This window comes from Kryptolebias marmoratus, linkage group LG16 (assembly GCF_001649575.2).
Source record: "Kryptolebias marmoratus isolate JLee-2015 linkage group LG16, ASM164957v2, whole genome shotgun sequence".
In the NCBI taxonomy this organism is placed as follows: domain Eukaryota; kingdom Metazoa; phylum Chordata; class Actinopteri; order Cyprinodontiformes; family Rivulidae; genus Kryptolebias; species Kryptolebias marmoratus.
This window is the reverse complement of record NC_051445.1, coordinates 4,360,528-4,376,719: the sequence shown is the minus strand read 5'-3', so window position 1 is coordinate 4,376,719 and position 16,192 is coordinate 4,360,528. Positions and strand designations below refer to the sequence as shown.

The 16,192-nt window shown below is 35.4% G+C and overlaps 2 protein-coding genes across 3 annotated transcripts; both read right to left on the bottom strand.

Annotated features, from left to right (window-relative positions):
- Positions 1 to 128: 128 nt before the first annotated feature.
- LOC108243185 (protein S100-A1-like) lies at positions 129 to 1,922 on the bottom strand. The gene is made up of 3 exons (XM_017428466.2): positions 1,791 to 1,922; positions 590 to 739; positions 129 to 429 (listed from the first exon to the last, which is right to left on the bottom strand). The coding sequence occupies exons 2-3, from the start codon at positions 728 to 730 to the stop codon at positions 244 to 246; spliced, it is 327 nt and encodes a 108-aa protein (XP_017283955.1). The 5' UTR covers positions 731 to 739; positions 1,791 to 1,922; the 3' UTR covers positions 129 to 243.
- An 897-nt stretch (positions 1,923 to 2,819) lies between these two features.
- On the bottom strand, positions 2,820 to 14,242 carry tlr18 (toll-like receptor 18). 2 transcript variants are annotated; one of them, XM_017428464.3, is made up of 4 exons: positions 14,080 to 14,242; positions 6,430 to 7,425; positions 5,008 to 6,190; positions 2,820 to 4,455 (listed from the first exon to the last, which is right to left on the bottom strand). In XM_017428464.3, the coding sequence occupies exons 2-4, from the start codon at positions 7,413 to 7,415 to the stop codon at positions 4,036 to 4,038; spliced, it is 2,589 nt and encodes an 862-aa protein (XP_017283953.1). In that variant the 5' UTR covers positions 7,416 to 7,425; positions 14,080 to 14,242; the 3' UTR covers positions 2,820 to 4,035. The 2 variants fall into 2 exon arrangements, with proteins under 2 accessions (XP_017283953.1, XP_037836000.1); XM_037980072.1 differs by lacking the exon at positions 14,080 to 14,242 and adding an exon at positions 9,323 to 9,383.
- Between the last annotated feature and the right edge of the window lie 1,950 nt (positions 14,243 to 16,192).

Below are 16,192 nucleotides of genomic sequence, written 5' to 3'. Positions count from 1 at the left end.
GACCACTGGGGGACTCCATACACATGTGCAGGATGTAAACTATGAAGCAGATCAACTTCGCTTCCTAAAGGAGTTTTAAATCATCATTTTAAAACACTAATAAAGACGACTTGAAGAGAGAAAAAAACTTGAGTTGCAGTAATTTATTTTGCAGCATTACAAAGTGCTGTGTTACAATTCCATGGGCGGCATATCCTTTATGGCAGTTTCTATGTAGATTCTGCAAAGAGTTTAATTTTAGTCTCACTTGTGTCCCTCTCCACTTTTCTTATGGGCCTCATCTTTCTTAATACAGTCCACAAAGAACTCATTACAGGCAACAGTCAGCGCAGCAACCAGGATGACAAACTCCTGGAAGTCCACTTCACCATCTTTGTTTTCATCCAGATCCTGCATGATCTTCTCAACCATAGAAGAATCATTACTGCCCTAAATGAGAAGTGTTGAGATGATTAATTCCCACATGTTTTTATTTTTTTTAATTAAAACATCAGATTTTGTTTCTGCAAGTGTGGAAACATGAGATACAGCATCCCATTGTTCTCACAATGCCACAGGCTTTCAAAACAAAATTAAAATAGTTACTCACATTCAGGAAGTCTGCGAGTTCTTCTTGCAACATATTCTTCAGTTCTTTTTTGTTCAGCTTGTACTTATCACCTTCTTTTCCTGAGTAGCAGTAGAAAACCTTGATCAGGTCTTCCATAGCTCTTTGCAGAAGAGAACACATTTTGTAGTCCTGTGAAGAAAGAAGGACACTGTTGATGCTACTTCAAATATTTTAAGTTTGACACAAAAATGCATTTTTATTAGTTGCAGCAGAAAATAAAAAAAAGGTCAAAACAGCAAGAATGCGCATGAAGGTGATGGTTACGTTCAAGTAGGCTGTTTTTCTCCTTTGTTAGAATAAAAATGACCCAAGTGGTAACAGCGAGGAGATTTTATAAAAGCTGACAGTTTTCTCCTTGAGCAGTAACTGAGCCATATTTTACACCTGAAGGGAAGGAAAAATAAAAAGCAAAAAAAAACTTCCATACGATGCCCACTGGAAATGACACCAGTCACATTTTGATTTTCCAACATTTGCACAAACTTTCCATTAAATTAAATAAATAGGTAATCAACATACACACACACACATATATATATCTATATTCAGAAAAAAAATGTTTCACCATTTGCTTTTTAAGACGACCACACAAATGAAGTGTGTCAAATGAAAATGCAACACTTTAAATGTATACGTTTACTTCTGTCCCCGACTGTCCTCGATACCTGAGAACTAGATGCAGGAAGGCAGAGTCGTTTAACCCCCCGTGTGGCGGACAAAAGCCAGAACCCCCCCCCAGATGGCAGCTTGCATTTAAAGCAGGTCTAAATCGTGGCTTCGTTAGGTTACATAAATCAACCTGATGCCTTAACATACAAGACTGACTCCAAAAAGGTTGGGCATATATTATTTAAGAATTGATGGTTGTATGATATATATATATATATATATATATATAAAACACCACCCACATCAATAATTCACAGCTGAAAAGTGTGCAAAAACAGCTTGAATGCACAAAATGTAAATTAATTTCCTTATAATTTGTAATAATTTCACTTAATCGTTTATGTGATGCATTCAGGAAGCCAATTAAAACATTTAGAACATCAAATACAAAGGTGGTGCTAATTAAATGTTTAAAGTCTTCAGTGCAAAAATTTCCAAAAATGTTACAAACTCTAGATGCTGCAGCACACGAAAATGATGAAATGACACAAAAACGAGTGAAAGAACTCACCTGGATAGTGACACTAGCAGGTGCAGGTAGAATTGGCTTCAGCTAGACTCTCACCTCATCAGTTTTATGGGTTGCCACAGGTGAGCAAACAAAGCTGGATCAGATATGCGCCTCCCACTGGGCAGAAGCAATGTCAGCGGCTGCACAAGTGAGCTGCAGGCCATGTAAGGCAGTCATCTGCTTCACAAGCTGACAAACTCTCTGCCTTTACATTTTATCTCCTAATAAAGAGATTCTGAAAACCCCTTGACTATATATGATTAAAATAAGTGGTTTGCTTTAAATGATGGCCGGATGTCTAACTCTGAGTGATCAGATACAACAAATTTGTTCATAGACAAAATGTTTTAAATAACCTAATCATAATATTTTGCTATGAATAATATATTATTTGTGAGTCAAAAACAATCTAAATGCAAGGTAATTTGAGTCTTTTGACAATTAACAAAGATTATTCCACAGTTTTGTAGACTACCAAGACGAAGTGGTACTGAATACTGAAATAAACACAAAAAAATGTTAAGCAGTTTCAAAGTGCAAATTGACTCTCAATATAAGGCAAATATAAAATTCTGAAGGTCATTTGCATCTATATTTCCATGTGTCCTATACTGGAGGCTTTTTAAATATTTGCAAACTGTTAGTTTACAGTTTAACATGGAAACCAAACTAAAGTACATCTCATATCTTCAACAACAGTGTGGTAAAAAACGTCACAGCTGGTGAGATCATTAACAAAAAACTAATGCTCTTTATGCAAATATATCTTTTATAGTCCTGGCAAAAGAAAGTGGACTCTTTCAGTTCCAAAGTTTTACATATCAGGACTTAATACAAAACTCACTCGGGTGCTACTTACCTGTATCCAGGGAGGTAAACTAGATATTTTGACTTACTTTTAAATAAATATATATTGAAGTATGAAGTTCTGTCGTTCACCCAAATGTAAACTGATTGAACTGATATCAATTACCTTGATTATTAATCACTAAAGTTCTGAACTATTTACACACAGATGTTACACACTTATAATCATGTTCTTTTTTATTTCATTAGAAAATATTACAACAATACTGTGTGGTAAATAATGACCAGCATTATACACAGAATTCCAAAAAGGCTCTTACTTCACTTTTAACATGTGATTGTATTTAAGTTATTCTATGAAAAAGCACATACTCATTTATGTTTATTACAAAATACTTTCAACACTTTCAGTTTATAGTTTATGTTCCATGTCATCAAACTTTATATACAGAATATTATATTCAAATGTGTGATGTGTTAATAATCTTTTTTTTTAATTCACAGTTTGTGCAGGAAAACAATAATTCAAGTGTTTCTCAAGCAGTAAAAAAGATGCACATATAAAGCCAGGCCAACACTGAGTTTTAAAGGTTTAGGGCAACGAACACATTCAAAGAAAAAAAGTTAATAGTCACCATAATTCAAATCTGAGCTCATCTCAGCCCAACATTATCGAGACCCTAAGAACAGCAGATATTGACAAAATATTTCAAAACTTTTCAAAGCTTTACACAATTAAAGTAAACACAAATGTTTGATCACTTGTATAAAATAATTGATTTATAATTAAATAATGTTTTCCTTTTTTCACACCTGGTCCAGTATACAAGCTTGGCATCTACCAAATATGTGTATCACTGTTGCACTGAATAGTAGTGCCTTTTTTTGTAATTCTGGGATGTCGAATCTGTTATGAAGTGTTGCTGTCCCCAGTGGTCAAACATCATTAGATCATTGGATGTCAGACCTACTATCCAAAATTGCAATATTTTGTAAATATTCATGCTGTGTGTGTTTTATTAAGGTAAAATAAAACAGGCATTTGTTTAAATACTTGCCCACAGAGTTTTCAAGCATAATATTTGTAATATTTTACTGACTGCAGTAATGAAACATTACACAATGTCTACGTGTGGAGCTAAAATAAAAATCTTTATTTTTTTTATTTATAATGTATTTGAAACTGTTCCTATAAAACAATCTATCTGCTTTAAAACATTTTCAGTTTCATCCTTGTGTGACTTTTTTTTTTCAGGACCAGGTCTGAGACAATGAACAGAATGGTAGATTGTGTAATCAGACAAAATAAATTATGTGTTTGGTTTTCTTTCCCTATAGAGCATTACCAACCCAACAAATGTTACTTAATACCAAGTTTCCTTTGGAATTTGGGCAGCTGTTTAATGTTTGGGTCAAAATGTCCCTACAAGTACTTGTTTTATAGTGCAGTGCCTATTCTCTCGTAAGAATTTTCTGTGTTGTTTTCACCAGGTATGTTTATTTCTGGCACCCTTTCTTCTACTGGGGGCTCAGTCATTGAAATTCCCTGAGACGAATTCCTGCTTCTAACACTGTGCGTCCCCTCCCTGGTCATTGTGGGTTTACCCAGGACACTCCTCAGCTGTGCCCAGAAAAAAGGCTGTTGGTTAGCCTGCTGAGGCCACTCGAGGTATGTCTTTGTGCTCAGCATCTTCTTTAACTTGCAGTATTTGCTGGGCAATGAGCTTGGCTCAATGGGCTCCTTCACCACGAGGATGACGTCGCTGAAACTCTTTCCCATTGCTCTCTGCTGAGCAAAGTACAGCTCGTAGTTGCACCATTCACTGTTCACAAAGTGCCGGGAGAGGACAAAAATAACCTAGAAAAGAAAACATTAAAAAGAAAATGACATTAAATTGTACAGCAGCATTACAGATTAGTCTGTTATTGGTAATATGATCTGTTATTGCTAATAACTTTTGACAACATCCTTTAATTTTTACCAGTGCTAAGATGGTAACCGTCAACAAGTTGTTCAACTAAATTGTGTCATGAGCCTCTAAAGTCTTAATGTTGAATTTATATTTCAAGAGTTAAAAACTTAATTTGACACTGGTTACAACGTTTTTATAATAGTATCAAAAAGGATGTGCCAACTACAACTATATAGCTATTGCCCAACAACAACATTTAATTTAGATGATGTTGTTAATACCTCTTGCAATAAAATTGGATATATGCAACTTTTAAATGTGAAAAAAATGCTAGCAGTTGACATGAGATGACCTAAAACATGCTTCCTGAAAAGAAATTTTCTCTCAGTTTATTTCACTCTGTTCACAGACTTAATCCCAAGAAAGTTTTAAATGTGCATATAAGTAATGTCTGTGACTGCTGTGACTGTTTCTATGTCAAACACATATTTTGGTACCTTACGACTGCTTTCGATGTTCTCAATGATGTTGTCAATAATCCATCTTCCTGGCATGAAGTCCCGCTCATGAATACACAGTCGGTAGGGGTTCCTGTTGTTCTCCAAACAGGGCAAGAGCTGGTCTCTCACCCAGTCAGCATCTGAGTGGCTGTAGGATATAAACGCATGATAGGTAAAAGTCCCCAAGTCCCCTGCAGCTTTTTCCTTGTGGGCTCTGTATTTTGCCCTGATAATCTGATAAGTGGCTTTAGTGTACCAAGGGAGGTCAAAAATATAGCAAATTAGTACAAGTATCAAAATCACTGCAGCAGTGGTTGCAACACTTATTATGATAACCAGTCTGATGTCACAAGCCACCTGACCAGGAAAATATTTTGATATGAATGTGTTGAGGAAAGCCTCTGGGTGGTAACACCTGTAGTTCCAAGGCCAGTCTGTGAGGTTAACCTTTCCTTTTGTTGTTGTGTCCTGGACAAAAGCATGAAGCTCACAAGTGCAATGGTAAGGGTTGTTTCCCGCTCTAAGCTGAGTCAACTGAGGCATATCTTCAAAGGATGCTTTGTTAATCAGACCAAATGAGTTTCCATCCAGAGCTAGATACTGAATGCATGGACTCTCCCATTTGGATGGGATGAACTTAATTTTATTTCCACTCAGCAGGAGATGTTTCAGGTTGGTAGCTTTCTTAAAGTATGCCATGTCCAGCTGGTCCAGGTCACAGTAAGACAGATCCAAATAGTACATTGTTGTTGGAAGACAATTAACAGCTTCACTTACAAACTGATTATGGTGAGCATGGAGATGTGTGACATTTTGTTTCCAAACACAGCCCTCACTTGCTGTAGCAGATCCCAGTTTATTGTGGCTAATATCCAAGACCTGCAGGTTCCTGAATTCCTTTGTTAGTAAAGACAATTCCTTTAAGCTGGTCAGGTCATTGGTGCTCAGGTTGAAGGTGTGCAGATTTTGCATGGTGCCTCTGTAATCACAGCGTTTGTTGTAGAGAATGTCATCCTTCAAACCATTGTTGGAAACATCCAGAAACTCCACGAGTTCCATCTCAGTCCAGGAGTCACAGGGAACACTGTTAAAATATACATACTGAATCGAAATCTTCTTAATTTTTTTAAACCAGGTGAAGCGCCAGTCAAACCGCAGCACATCAGGGTTGCTGATATACCTGCAAGAAATAGAACCTTTTAGTGTTGCAGAAAAAAACAACTAGATGAGACCTACAGCACCAATTTTATTTTTATCTGTATAAAAGTAATTCATTGTACTACTTTAAACAAGCACTATTTTTTAAAGTGTGCCTTTATTATGCAAAGCTAGATTTTCTTTTGTTTGCCAAGTCTTTAAAAAGTCCTAATTTCACAATAAATTTATAATATTTCACACTGGTAAATTTAAAATACTCACCAAAGATCTAATCTATCCAGTGTCAGGTTTGTGATGCTTGAACTTGCTCCACTATTGACAAATGTTGGTGAACGGGCAAAGTCAATGTACTGAAGTCTCAGATTTTTAATGTGGGTCCCTTGTAGGTTCATTAAAGCCATTCTCAGGAGATTCTCGTTGAATTTGCCTCTGTGAAAGATGAGCTGATGGGCTGTAATGTCTTTTAAACCCTGAAAAACGTCTTCTTTACCCATGTAGTACATGAACTCAAATAGGTTGCGAAACTGAATGATTCCTATCCTTTTGTTTGCCAGATCACGCAGCATGTGATAGAAAGCATCAGGACGTTGATCTATAGCCATATCAAAGCCCATCTGTTGTGTCTGAATCACTTCTAAACTTCCAGGCTCATAGTAACTCAGATTGGATGAGCACTTTATAGCAAATCCTTGCAATTTGATGTTCTTCAGGGGTTGGAAATCATTTTTCTTCAGACCCATCACCAGAGGGCCACCCAAAGACAGAACCTGGAGTTTGACACATTTAGAAAAGCTTTCTGCCAAAGTGGCATGTTTATAAAGGTTATTGGACATGTAGAGTTTCTTTAGATTCAAGAGAGATGTCAGCGGTATTGCAGGGATATACTGCAGTGAGTTATTAAAGATGTCAACATGCTCCAGCAGTGTATTATTTTTAAAGGCTTCATTGTCAATGCATGAAATGTTGTTGAACTGCAGCTGAAGGATGCGAAGCTGAGGGAGGTGCTGAAAATCAGCAGCACGGATCGCCTGAAGCTCATTGTAAGAGAGATCTATGTTTTCAAGCGTGGTTGGAAATTGTTTTCGAGGTACACTGTCAAGCTGTCTTCCATGGCAGTCTGCAAACCGACCAGAGTTGTAGATTTGACAGGGTCCAGACTTCTCACTGGTGCTGGGAGGTGTAGATGGACTAAGGGAGGAGAGAGCTCCAATAAAAAGAGAACTGAAATGAATCAGTTTCCAAACCATTGTGATGGATCTGAAAAGGAACAAAAGCATGAGAGGTTAACTTAAATCCTTTTCTGTTTACTAGAGTAGAAAGTGATAAGGCCGATGATTATTTTTGAAAAAGGGGATATTTTGTATTTTTTCACATTATGTGCTTCTTCAAATAATAATAATAATAAAAAAATAATTCAAGCATGCTACTAGAATCCTGAGGGCATTTGTCTTAAAATAATCCTTACTGCTCATAGATGAATACATCTTACAGAAACATGGAAAACAACAAGTTTTATACATTTTAATGAAAAGTGTCTCAGTCTAAACATCTGAATGACAGTTTTAAAATTATTTAAAAGTCAAACTAGTATTATTTTAAGGAAAATAATTATATGTTGCTTTTACACTCAGAGAAGTTGTCAAAAATAAAATGTGCAGATAAATATTTTTGTTGCAAGACACCTTATATCTTAACACTTCAAGTTGGTCCTATTGTGATACAAGTTTAATAAAACTCCACGAATAAAACTAACTAACTTAAACAAATTAAATCTTAAATGTTGTGGAGCTTTACTTAAGTGCACAAACACTTTTTCTTCTTTATGTTACATATATATAATGCTTATAACATGATGACATTAAGGCTTTAGATAAAATGAGTGATCATTTATTTAAGTAATTTTCTGTTTTTATTAGTCGAGCCGATGTTTTTGATTGAACAAGCTACTATTTCAACACACATGCACAAAAACACTTGTGAGCTAAACTTTGCAGCACATCTCTATTCCTTGATAAGATAAGATTCTAGTAAATTATGTTCTTTTAATGACTGAACTAGTTATGTACATTTTGCAGGTTATATTAACCTTCTAAAATGAACAACAGAACAGTTGAATGCACATCAATTTGCAGAAACTATTAACACTTATAAACAGAAAATCTGCAGCATAAATTGTGCTTTTTTTTGAAAAGATTGTCATCAATAGTTTGAACATTGCACACTGCAAATCACCCGTCCTCTTACCCGCTCAAAGCTGTTAATGAGTTCCTTTTAAAATAATTCTGTCTTCAGAATCAAAGGTTATAATCAAAACCTTTACGTTATTTTAACCCTCATGTAGAGATACACTTAAGCTTCACAAGGTTAGTTAAACAACAGTGACTCAACTTATATAAACCTTTCTGTACAAACATGGCCAGTTCATATTTTTTAAGTTAGTAATGTAATTGAGCCAGGTTAGCAGGTTGTCAGTTAGTTTGTTATTGTTTAGGCAGCCAAATCTATAGTCATAAAAACTATTTTCATGTCAAGTTTTACCAGTTGTGGTGGATGCAGTAATAAGACAGATCCAGCAGGGGGAGTATAAGTTTGTTGAGCTATGCAAAGAGACACTTCTTCTTTCCCTCAGAAACTCATGTTGCAAGACAAAGGTTTATGTCTATGAATCATTAATTATTCTACATTTGAAGTTTATAAATGTAAGCTTAGTTAAATTAAAGAGTATAAGAGCTACACATGTCCTCATCTCACATTCTTTCTTTATGAGCACAAGTTTTTTGGTTGAAAAAAGGGGTACTCGTGGCGTGTATAACCTTAGGTTTATTTTCTCTTACTTATTAAGGGCAAGTCAGATTTTATTACCTTTCATTGGTGTTTATAAATGTTATTTACTGATACAGAAAATATTCCTTTAGCTTTCAAATTAAACTTTCTTTCAGATCAAAATGAATCTTAGCTTTAGCAAACACAAAATATGCCAACAGAAATCTACCTACAACCATTCCTCCACAGAAAAAAAAACCTTCAACTGGATCCAATTAAAAACAAGCAAACAAAAAAAATAGGTTTAAAATTAACCATTTTTGCTATATATATTTTTTATATTTACTAGTCAACAGTCTCACTACAAAATACAAATAAAGGTAAATCAAACCTGCATATCCCTGGTATCATTCTCAGTTCACAAAGCTCAGTTGGTTTCACAATAACCTGCTGGGAAGCGTTTATATACAGACCTGTTGTAGAGATGTTTGGGCTTGACTCATGTTCACCAATAAGAAAACTTTCATGTTCTCTGGTGTTCAACCTGATCTGTAAAAGGGATGTGAACACTCATGCTAGTGATGTGCCACACTCCTTTGCATATTTGAAGGTTATTAATACAACAAGTGTTGCAATCAGGGTTGTGCTGGGTTGCCTTAAATACACAGAACACATAGCTCTTTATCTAGGAGTTTGTTTTTGTTTTTTTTTTTGTTTGTTTTTTTTACAAAATAGTTTGACTTGCTGCCAGGCTTTCACAATATGAGCATGGCAGACAATTGAGAAAACGCCCAGAGGGGAAAAAAGTGTTTCCTTTGTGTCTGAAAAAAAAACAAAAAAAACAAATCCTGCTGTGCTTAAAATCAGTTGAATGATGCTTTCAGTCACCTTGAATATACTTATATATATATATATATATATATATATATATATATATATATATATATATATATATAAAAAAGTCAACTTAACAACAAAATTATCCAAAGTTTACTTTATGAAAGATACTGTGTGGTATAATGAGTACATTTTTATGGTCATGTTTCCCCTCATGTTCCTGTAGCTCTCTTTATCCACGTGTTTAGTTTATTCACTGTTTAGTTCTTATGTAGTATTGCTCACAGTGTTCATTGTGTCATTATTCACCCGCCCTCACTGGTCTACCTCGTCAGCCTGCCTCTTCTATCTGTGCCTGTCCCTAGTTTGCAATCACTCCTGTTTTCACTTCCTTGTAAGTTGGCTTTATATTCAGTCTTCTCCAGCTTCTTATCAGTGGTTCATTGCTGCTGTCATGCTCTATCTGGTTCTTTTTGTGTCTCTCTCATCATTTTTGTCTGCCGCCATGTCAGCTCTTTGTTTCGTTTGACTTTGTAAATAAATCAGCTTTCATTTGAGCTGCTTGTGTCCACCTGCATTCTGGGTTCCGACCGACTACTAACCTGATATTCCTGAGGAAGAGGAAGCTGCAAGTCCTCCACTCGAAATAATATTTATAAACTGAAAAATAATGACAGCAAGAATCAACCTGAGCCAGACTGAAGATATTGTTTGTTCTTAGTACAAACTGTTTGTGTCAGAGCCGGAGCAAATGTAATTAAACTGTAATTCAGGAGGGAGACTGCTTTTATTTAAGCATCACTGAGGGGGGAAATACATTTTAATAATTTAATTTTAACATTAACTGTTTGACTTACTGCCGTTAACCGTGGAGAAAACACATTTAACGTAGCTAGATTCAGCAGCATCAGACAACCCTTGAAAGTGACCATGGAACCCATACCCCTGCAGCGAACTCCTCAAAATGCCTCGAGAAAGATGGTTGTAAGCCTTCTCCAAATTCACACGTATACTGGAAAGTTAAACACACATGAGCCCCTCAGCAAACCTGCAAGGACAAAGATCTGATCCACGGATCCATGACCAGAACAAAAACCATCCAAACCACAGGTTTCACAGAAAGAAAAACTGAACTTCACAAACTTATGAATCATCACTGAGCTGTTTTATTGAGATGCAATCGATTTAGGAAGGTATAAGTTGTTCTGTATGAAATCTAGTGTTCCTCAATCTCAACAGAGATTACCAATTGTCCATTTTGTTAATTATTATTGCAACAAAAAACAAGTTTATTGTTGATTTCATCTTTATTATCCAGGTTACAGTGGCTTTTTCCATTACAATCCTAAAATGGTGTAAAAAGTAAAAGTCATAAAGAGATCCATTTTAGTAGACAGATTATTGAACAAAATATTCATCTAAATAATTAGATAAATACTTGAGAATTTCATTTACACAAGTATCAAAGGTGATATGAGTATAAAAGTGTTGTGAGAAGAAAAAGTCTTATTTTACTATCAGTGTGTCCCACAGAAATGTATTTGTATTCTCTCAGCTTCATTAAAGAAGACATCCAGCAAGAAACTAACAACTGGGCTCTGAAAGAGACAACAACTGATTCTATCATTGATTAAACTGTGGTACCTGTCTGATATGCCATAAAGTGCATTATGCCATGAGCCCAAAGCTTTATTACCAGATCTGCTATTTATTTAGTGGTCAATAGTAAGAGGCAAACCCTTATTTTAATAACGTTTTAGCAGCATTATGCTTCTATATCCACTTCCCCTTTGCGGTACAAAGGATAAATCTGTCTGTAGACTTGTGACACTGCTGACTGTTCTTGATTCTGGTTTAATGAGGTTCCGTGTTTACATGCTGTGCACAAACACAGCTGCACGTGTGCAGGAGCTGTGAGCTTCTAGGTCAACATGTTCATCCTCCACAGCCCAGCAACAGATGCTCGTCATGTTTGTAACGAGGATTTCCCAGTTAAATATCAAGATTTATTTATGGCTGCCTTCATGAAGGGAACATTTAACTGGCATTAAATTTGTTGATTACTCAAATTACAATAAATACTTTTTCAAAATCTTTTTTTTTTCTTAAATACAGCATCCCTTTTATTAAGGCTTGATTACCTGCAGTCAATGATTTTCACAATAGCTAATTTTCTTTTCTATGTTTTTATAACTTCCTACAACATATATAACATTAGAGACCTCCAGTCCAGTAAGTAAACTCAGTCATTGGATCTTTTCAAGCAAGGCAAATATTTCTATGACTGAAAGCTATCAGTTGCACTGTGTTTAATGAGTCAGAATGATTTTCTTCCTAAATGTATGGCTTGTTGCCATGACATGAATGTGAGTTTGACCCAAAGCCATGTTTTCTTCAATTGGGCTCTTCATTTTGGCTTCATAAAAGGGAGTAACTAATAACAATAAGGTAACCTGCTTTATTGTTTCAGTGCTGAAGTTCTGCAGTTATACAATTGGCTCATTATGACTGACAGCAACACATAAATGGAAAATAACCCATGCAAAGAATCATTAATTTTTCTCAAAAAGTGTGTAAATCAGGTCCATCTTGATGAAAACACTGAATGTATTATTTTGGAGATAAATTGCTTGGCCCAATGAAATTGGTTAGTATTGGTTTCTAAAATATATGTTAACCAGAAATGTAACACATAATGCATAACTTAATATAAAAAATAATACTCAGGTCATTTTCATCTGTTAGATCTACTGGTTTTTGTTTTGTCTTTTTCTTTTTAATTTCCCACAAATTATTTAAAGGGATGCTGCATTTTATGCTCAGAAATACCAAACAGTTTTGTGAATCACTTTGCTGGTATGAATAAATTTATTTAACTTCTTCATCTTTGAATTCTTTTTTTTGGTATATCAGCCAAAGCAATTGAAACAATTTATTTTTCCTCATGGAAAAAATGCAAGCAAAAAAGTGTCTAAAGACACAATTTTAAATTGTTTCATGAGAGTTTTTATGTTTTGAACTGTCTTAAAGGTGCTTGAAAAATTCATAGATTTATGGTAACAAAAAATAAAGGGGGAAAAAACAAACTTTAACAACTATTTGAGAACTCCTACTCAAAACATTTAAAAAATATATATATTTATGTGGAACATAGGAGAAAATTTGAGAACAAGTTTCCATTTAGACTGATTAATAAGAACTCACATCTGGACCACCTGCCACTGTAATGACCAGAGCCAGGTTTTTATTTACTTTTTCAAATGTCAATGCAAATATGTGTGTGTGTGTGTGTGTGTGTGTTTCCAGAAACAGCAGAATAAGTTTGGAGAAGGGAAGTGAAAAAAGCAAACATTTCCTCTTCTTAAGCAACACTGCCTTTAACCGCCAGTTACCTAAGACAAGCTGCTTAGTAACAGGTAGATTTACTGTGGGAGGCAGAACAATTGATTTCTCTTTTGCAAATAAAGCATCACTAATTAATCTCTGTCTAAACAAAAAAAAAAAAAATTTAAAACAAGCCAAATTCTTTTTGACATCTTTGATGGTAATCATTTATGTTGGAGCTTTTGCCATAATAAACACTATTAAATTATTCTGTAGCATCCAGAAACAATTTTATTAAATATTTAAAGATGTGCAAAACCTAAAGATCATCCAAAATTCAGAAATGTAACTTTTACAGAAACAGATTGTGCTTGGTAACCATTAGCCTTGAATTGCCTTGATTGTCTAAAATCTGAACAGTTTACTTAAAGTTTAACATCCAGTTTGTGATGTCTACCTGTTTTTCACATTCACATTATTGTAAACAACTAAATACTTATGGGTTTTCATGCAGGCAATTTTCCAATTACAATGTTAAAAACATCCCAAATATATATATATATAAACTTTAGGTGGGCCATAAATGTAAAGCAGATAACCAACAGTACGTAGCTCTTTACTCGGACCTCATGAGTTGGACTCCACCCTGATTCCAGCTTCACTCCTCTAAAAGCATCTTCCACGTGCATCATATTATTAATTTGATAAAAAATAAACAGCTGGTGAATTATTTAAAATGTCACCTTTGGACGTTCTTGTTTCATTAAGTTTCCTGAGGAGCTGTTTTTGCCATGATTACAAAGAAAGACAACTAACAATCTAATCAAAATGAATAAAAACTATCATACAATTACAAGTGTATCATCAGTGGAATAATTAGTCTTTTTGCATCTGTATCTGTTTTTGCTTTAGCTGTATACTGCATCAAAATCAACTGAATGTTTATCCTGAGAGACAAGTTTGAAACAAACACGAGGAACTACTCACCTAGCAGTCAAGCTTCTCCTCTAGCTGAGTTCCACACAGTGCATTTTATCCTGTGCTGTGTTAAAAACACTGGGTAAAAAGTGACTCAACTCTGAACGATTTAGCCTGTGGCAGCTCCTGTCAGCTCGCTTCATTTCTATGGCTCTCTCTCTTTCCCCTCCCTTTGTTTGTCTCCTTTTTCCCTTACTCTCTCCCTCCAGTTTGTGTGTGTGCTGCTCAGGAATGTGGGAAGTATCGACGGAGGACTTTCTTCTGTCTCAGTGTTCCAGGTTTTTTTTTTTTAAAGTCATTTGGCAGATTTTGAGAGCTATAACTATATTCCCAGTCGAGCAAGTTAGATATTACTTTTGTCCATTATTATTGAATCAATCATCAACCAAGAGTCAAGGAAAAGTTCTGCAGAAAAGCCTTTTATTGCAAGCCTGAGGCCATTCCGGTGCTAATATCACCTCGAAGATCACACAGAAGGTCATACGTGAAGAATTTAACCTGCTTACAGGAACTGTTAGAAACAATTCCCATAAGTAGCTGAACAAATAAAAAGTAAAAAAACAGCCTAAACATTGTAGACTACACACACACACACACACACACACACACACAGGAGGATTGACTAGCAAACATGAAATACAGATACATGAACAAGGAAGTGGTAGGAGGCAACTACTGTATAAAACCCCACTCTTTAAATGCAAACAAACAGTGCTTTCACGGACAGAAACTAATCAGCTTAGCTAAATATGAGCCAGCTTATCATTCACACAGAGATAAGCAGATTTGTTTGCAAGAAAAGAAATAAGAAAAACCTCCTTATCTCTGTGGATCACCAAAACCACCAAAAGTTCTGCAAGACTTGGCAGCCATCCTGGAAAAGTCTGCAGGCAGTGTTTTTTGAGGAAGAACACCAGAGTCTCTTTTAAATGACTACCTTTTTGCTGCACAGAAAGAAGATGTATAAATTTAACACTGAAACTTAAATACTGCCTTTAAAATGATTTTTTTGGACTTAGCATTAAATACAGCTTTCATGTGTAAAAACCAACTGGGTATGTTTTGGTTCTTGTGACATGACCACAGTGAGTAGAATGATAAAGTAAAGTAGTCACAAATCAACACTTACCTTTCAGGAAGCTTCAGATTCTCCTGATTGCATCAAAGCACAACCTCTACAGATGTCTTGTACTCCACCAACACTGATTTCCAACTTAAGGAACCTCAGTTGTGCACTTTTGTTGCACACTCAAGCCGGACAGGTTCAACAAGTTCATTGTTCTTGTTTTTTGTTTTTTTAGGGGGAAGGTGGGGTGTGTGTGTTGTGGTCAGCAGATGATTTCTTTCTATTTAAGATTTTTAATAGCGATTCTTTAAAGGTGAAATGTAAAACACTGGAAAACAGACAGCGTTATAAACCTTGGACATGACATGCGTACAATACTGTGAGATTTTGTGATCTGTCTTGGAGTATGTGTTGAGGATGACTCTCAGCTACTACCACATCAAACTTAAGTTCAATATTTGTATATTTGACTGAGTTATACTTATTTATGTGTTTGCTAAAGTGGATTAGCTGTGGGAGCCATCTTAAATTGGATTGACTCCAAAAAAAAATCAGTTATAGATGTACATCTATTGATTACTTTCTGAAAGTTTCATTAAAATACATCCAGGGGGTGCTAAAAGCCAGAAGTCTACACACAAGTAGACAAGGGCAAAGACATTGTTGCCCTTTCACTTTTGGCTGTAGGTGATAATATATATATATATATATATATATATATATATAGAGCAGACATATATACCTGTGCAGACATATCCCTCTTTCTGTGTTTTTACCAGACCTAACTTCCCTTCCTCTAACAAGAGAGCTGACTTCATTTGCTGTGGACGTCTTCCTGAGTTTAGAAAAAGGAAACATGAGGCATATAGAGGAAGAGAGGCTGCACACATGGGAGGAAACTCTTCTGGTGTTAAGCAGACCAACTGTTGCTTCATAGTTTCATGATCTTTTTCTTTGACCCTTTTTTCCTTGTGCGTTTGCAACTCTAGGTTTTATCCCTGACTCTTATCTTTCCACTTCTCTTACTAAATGTGAGCACTGTATCTCTTAAAACAG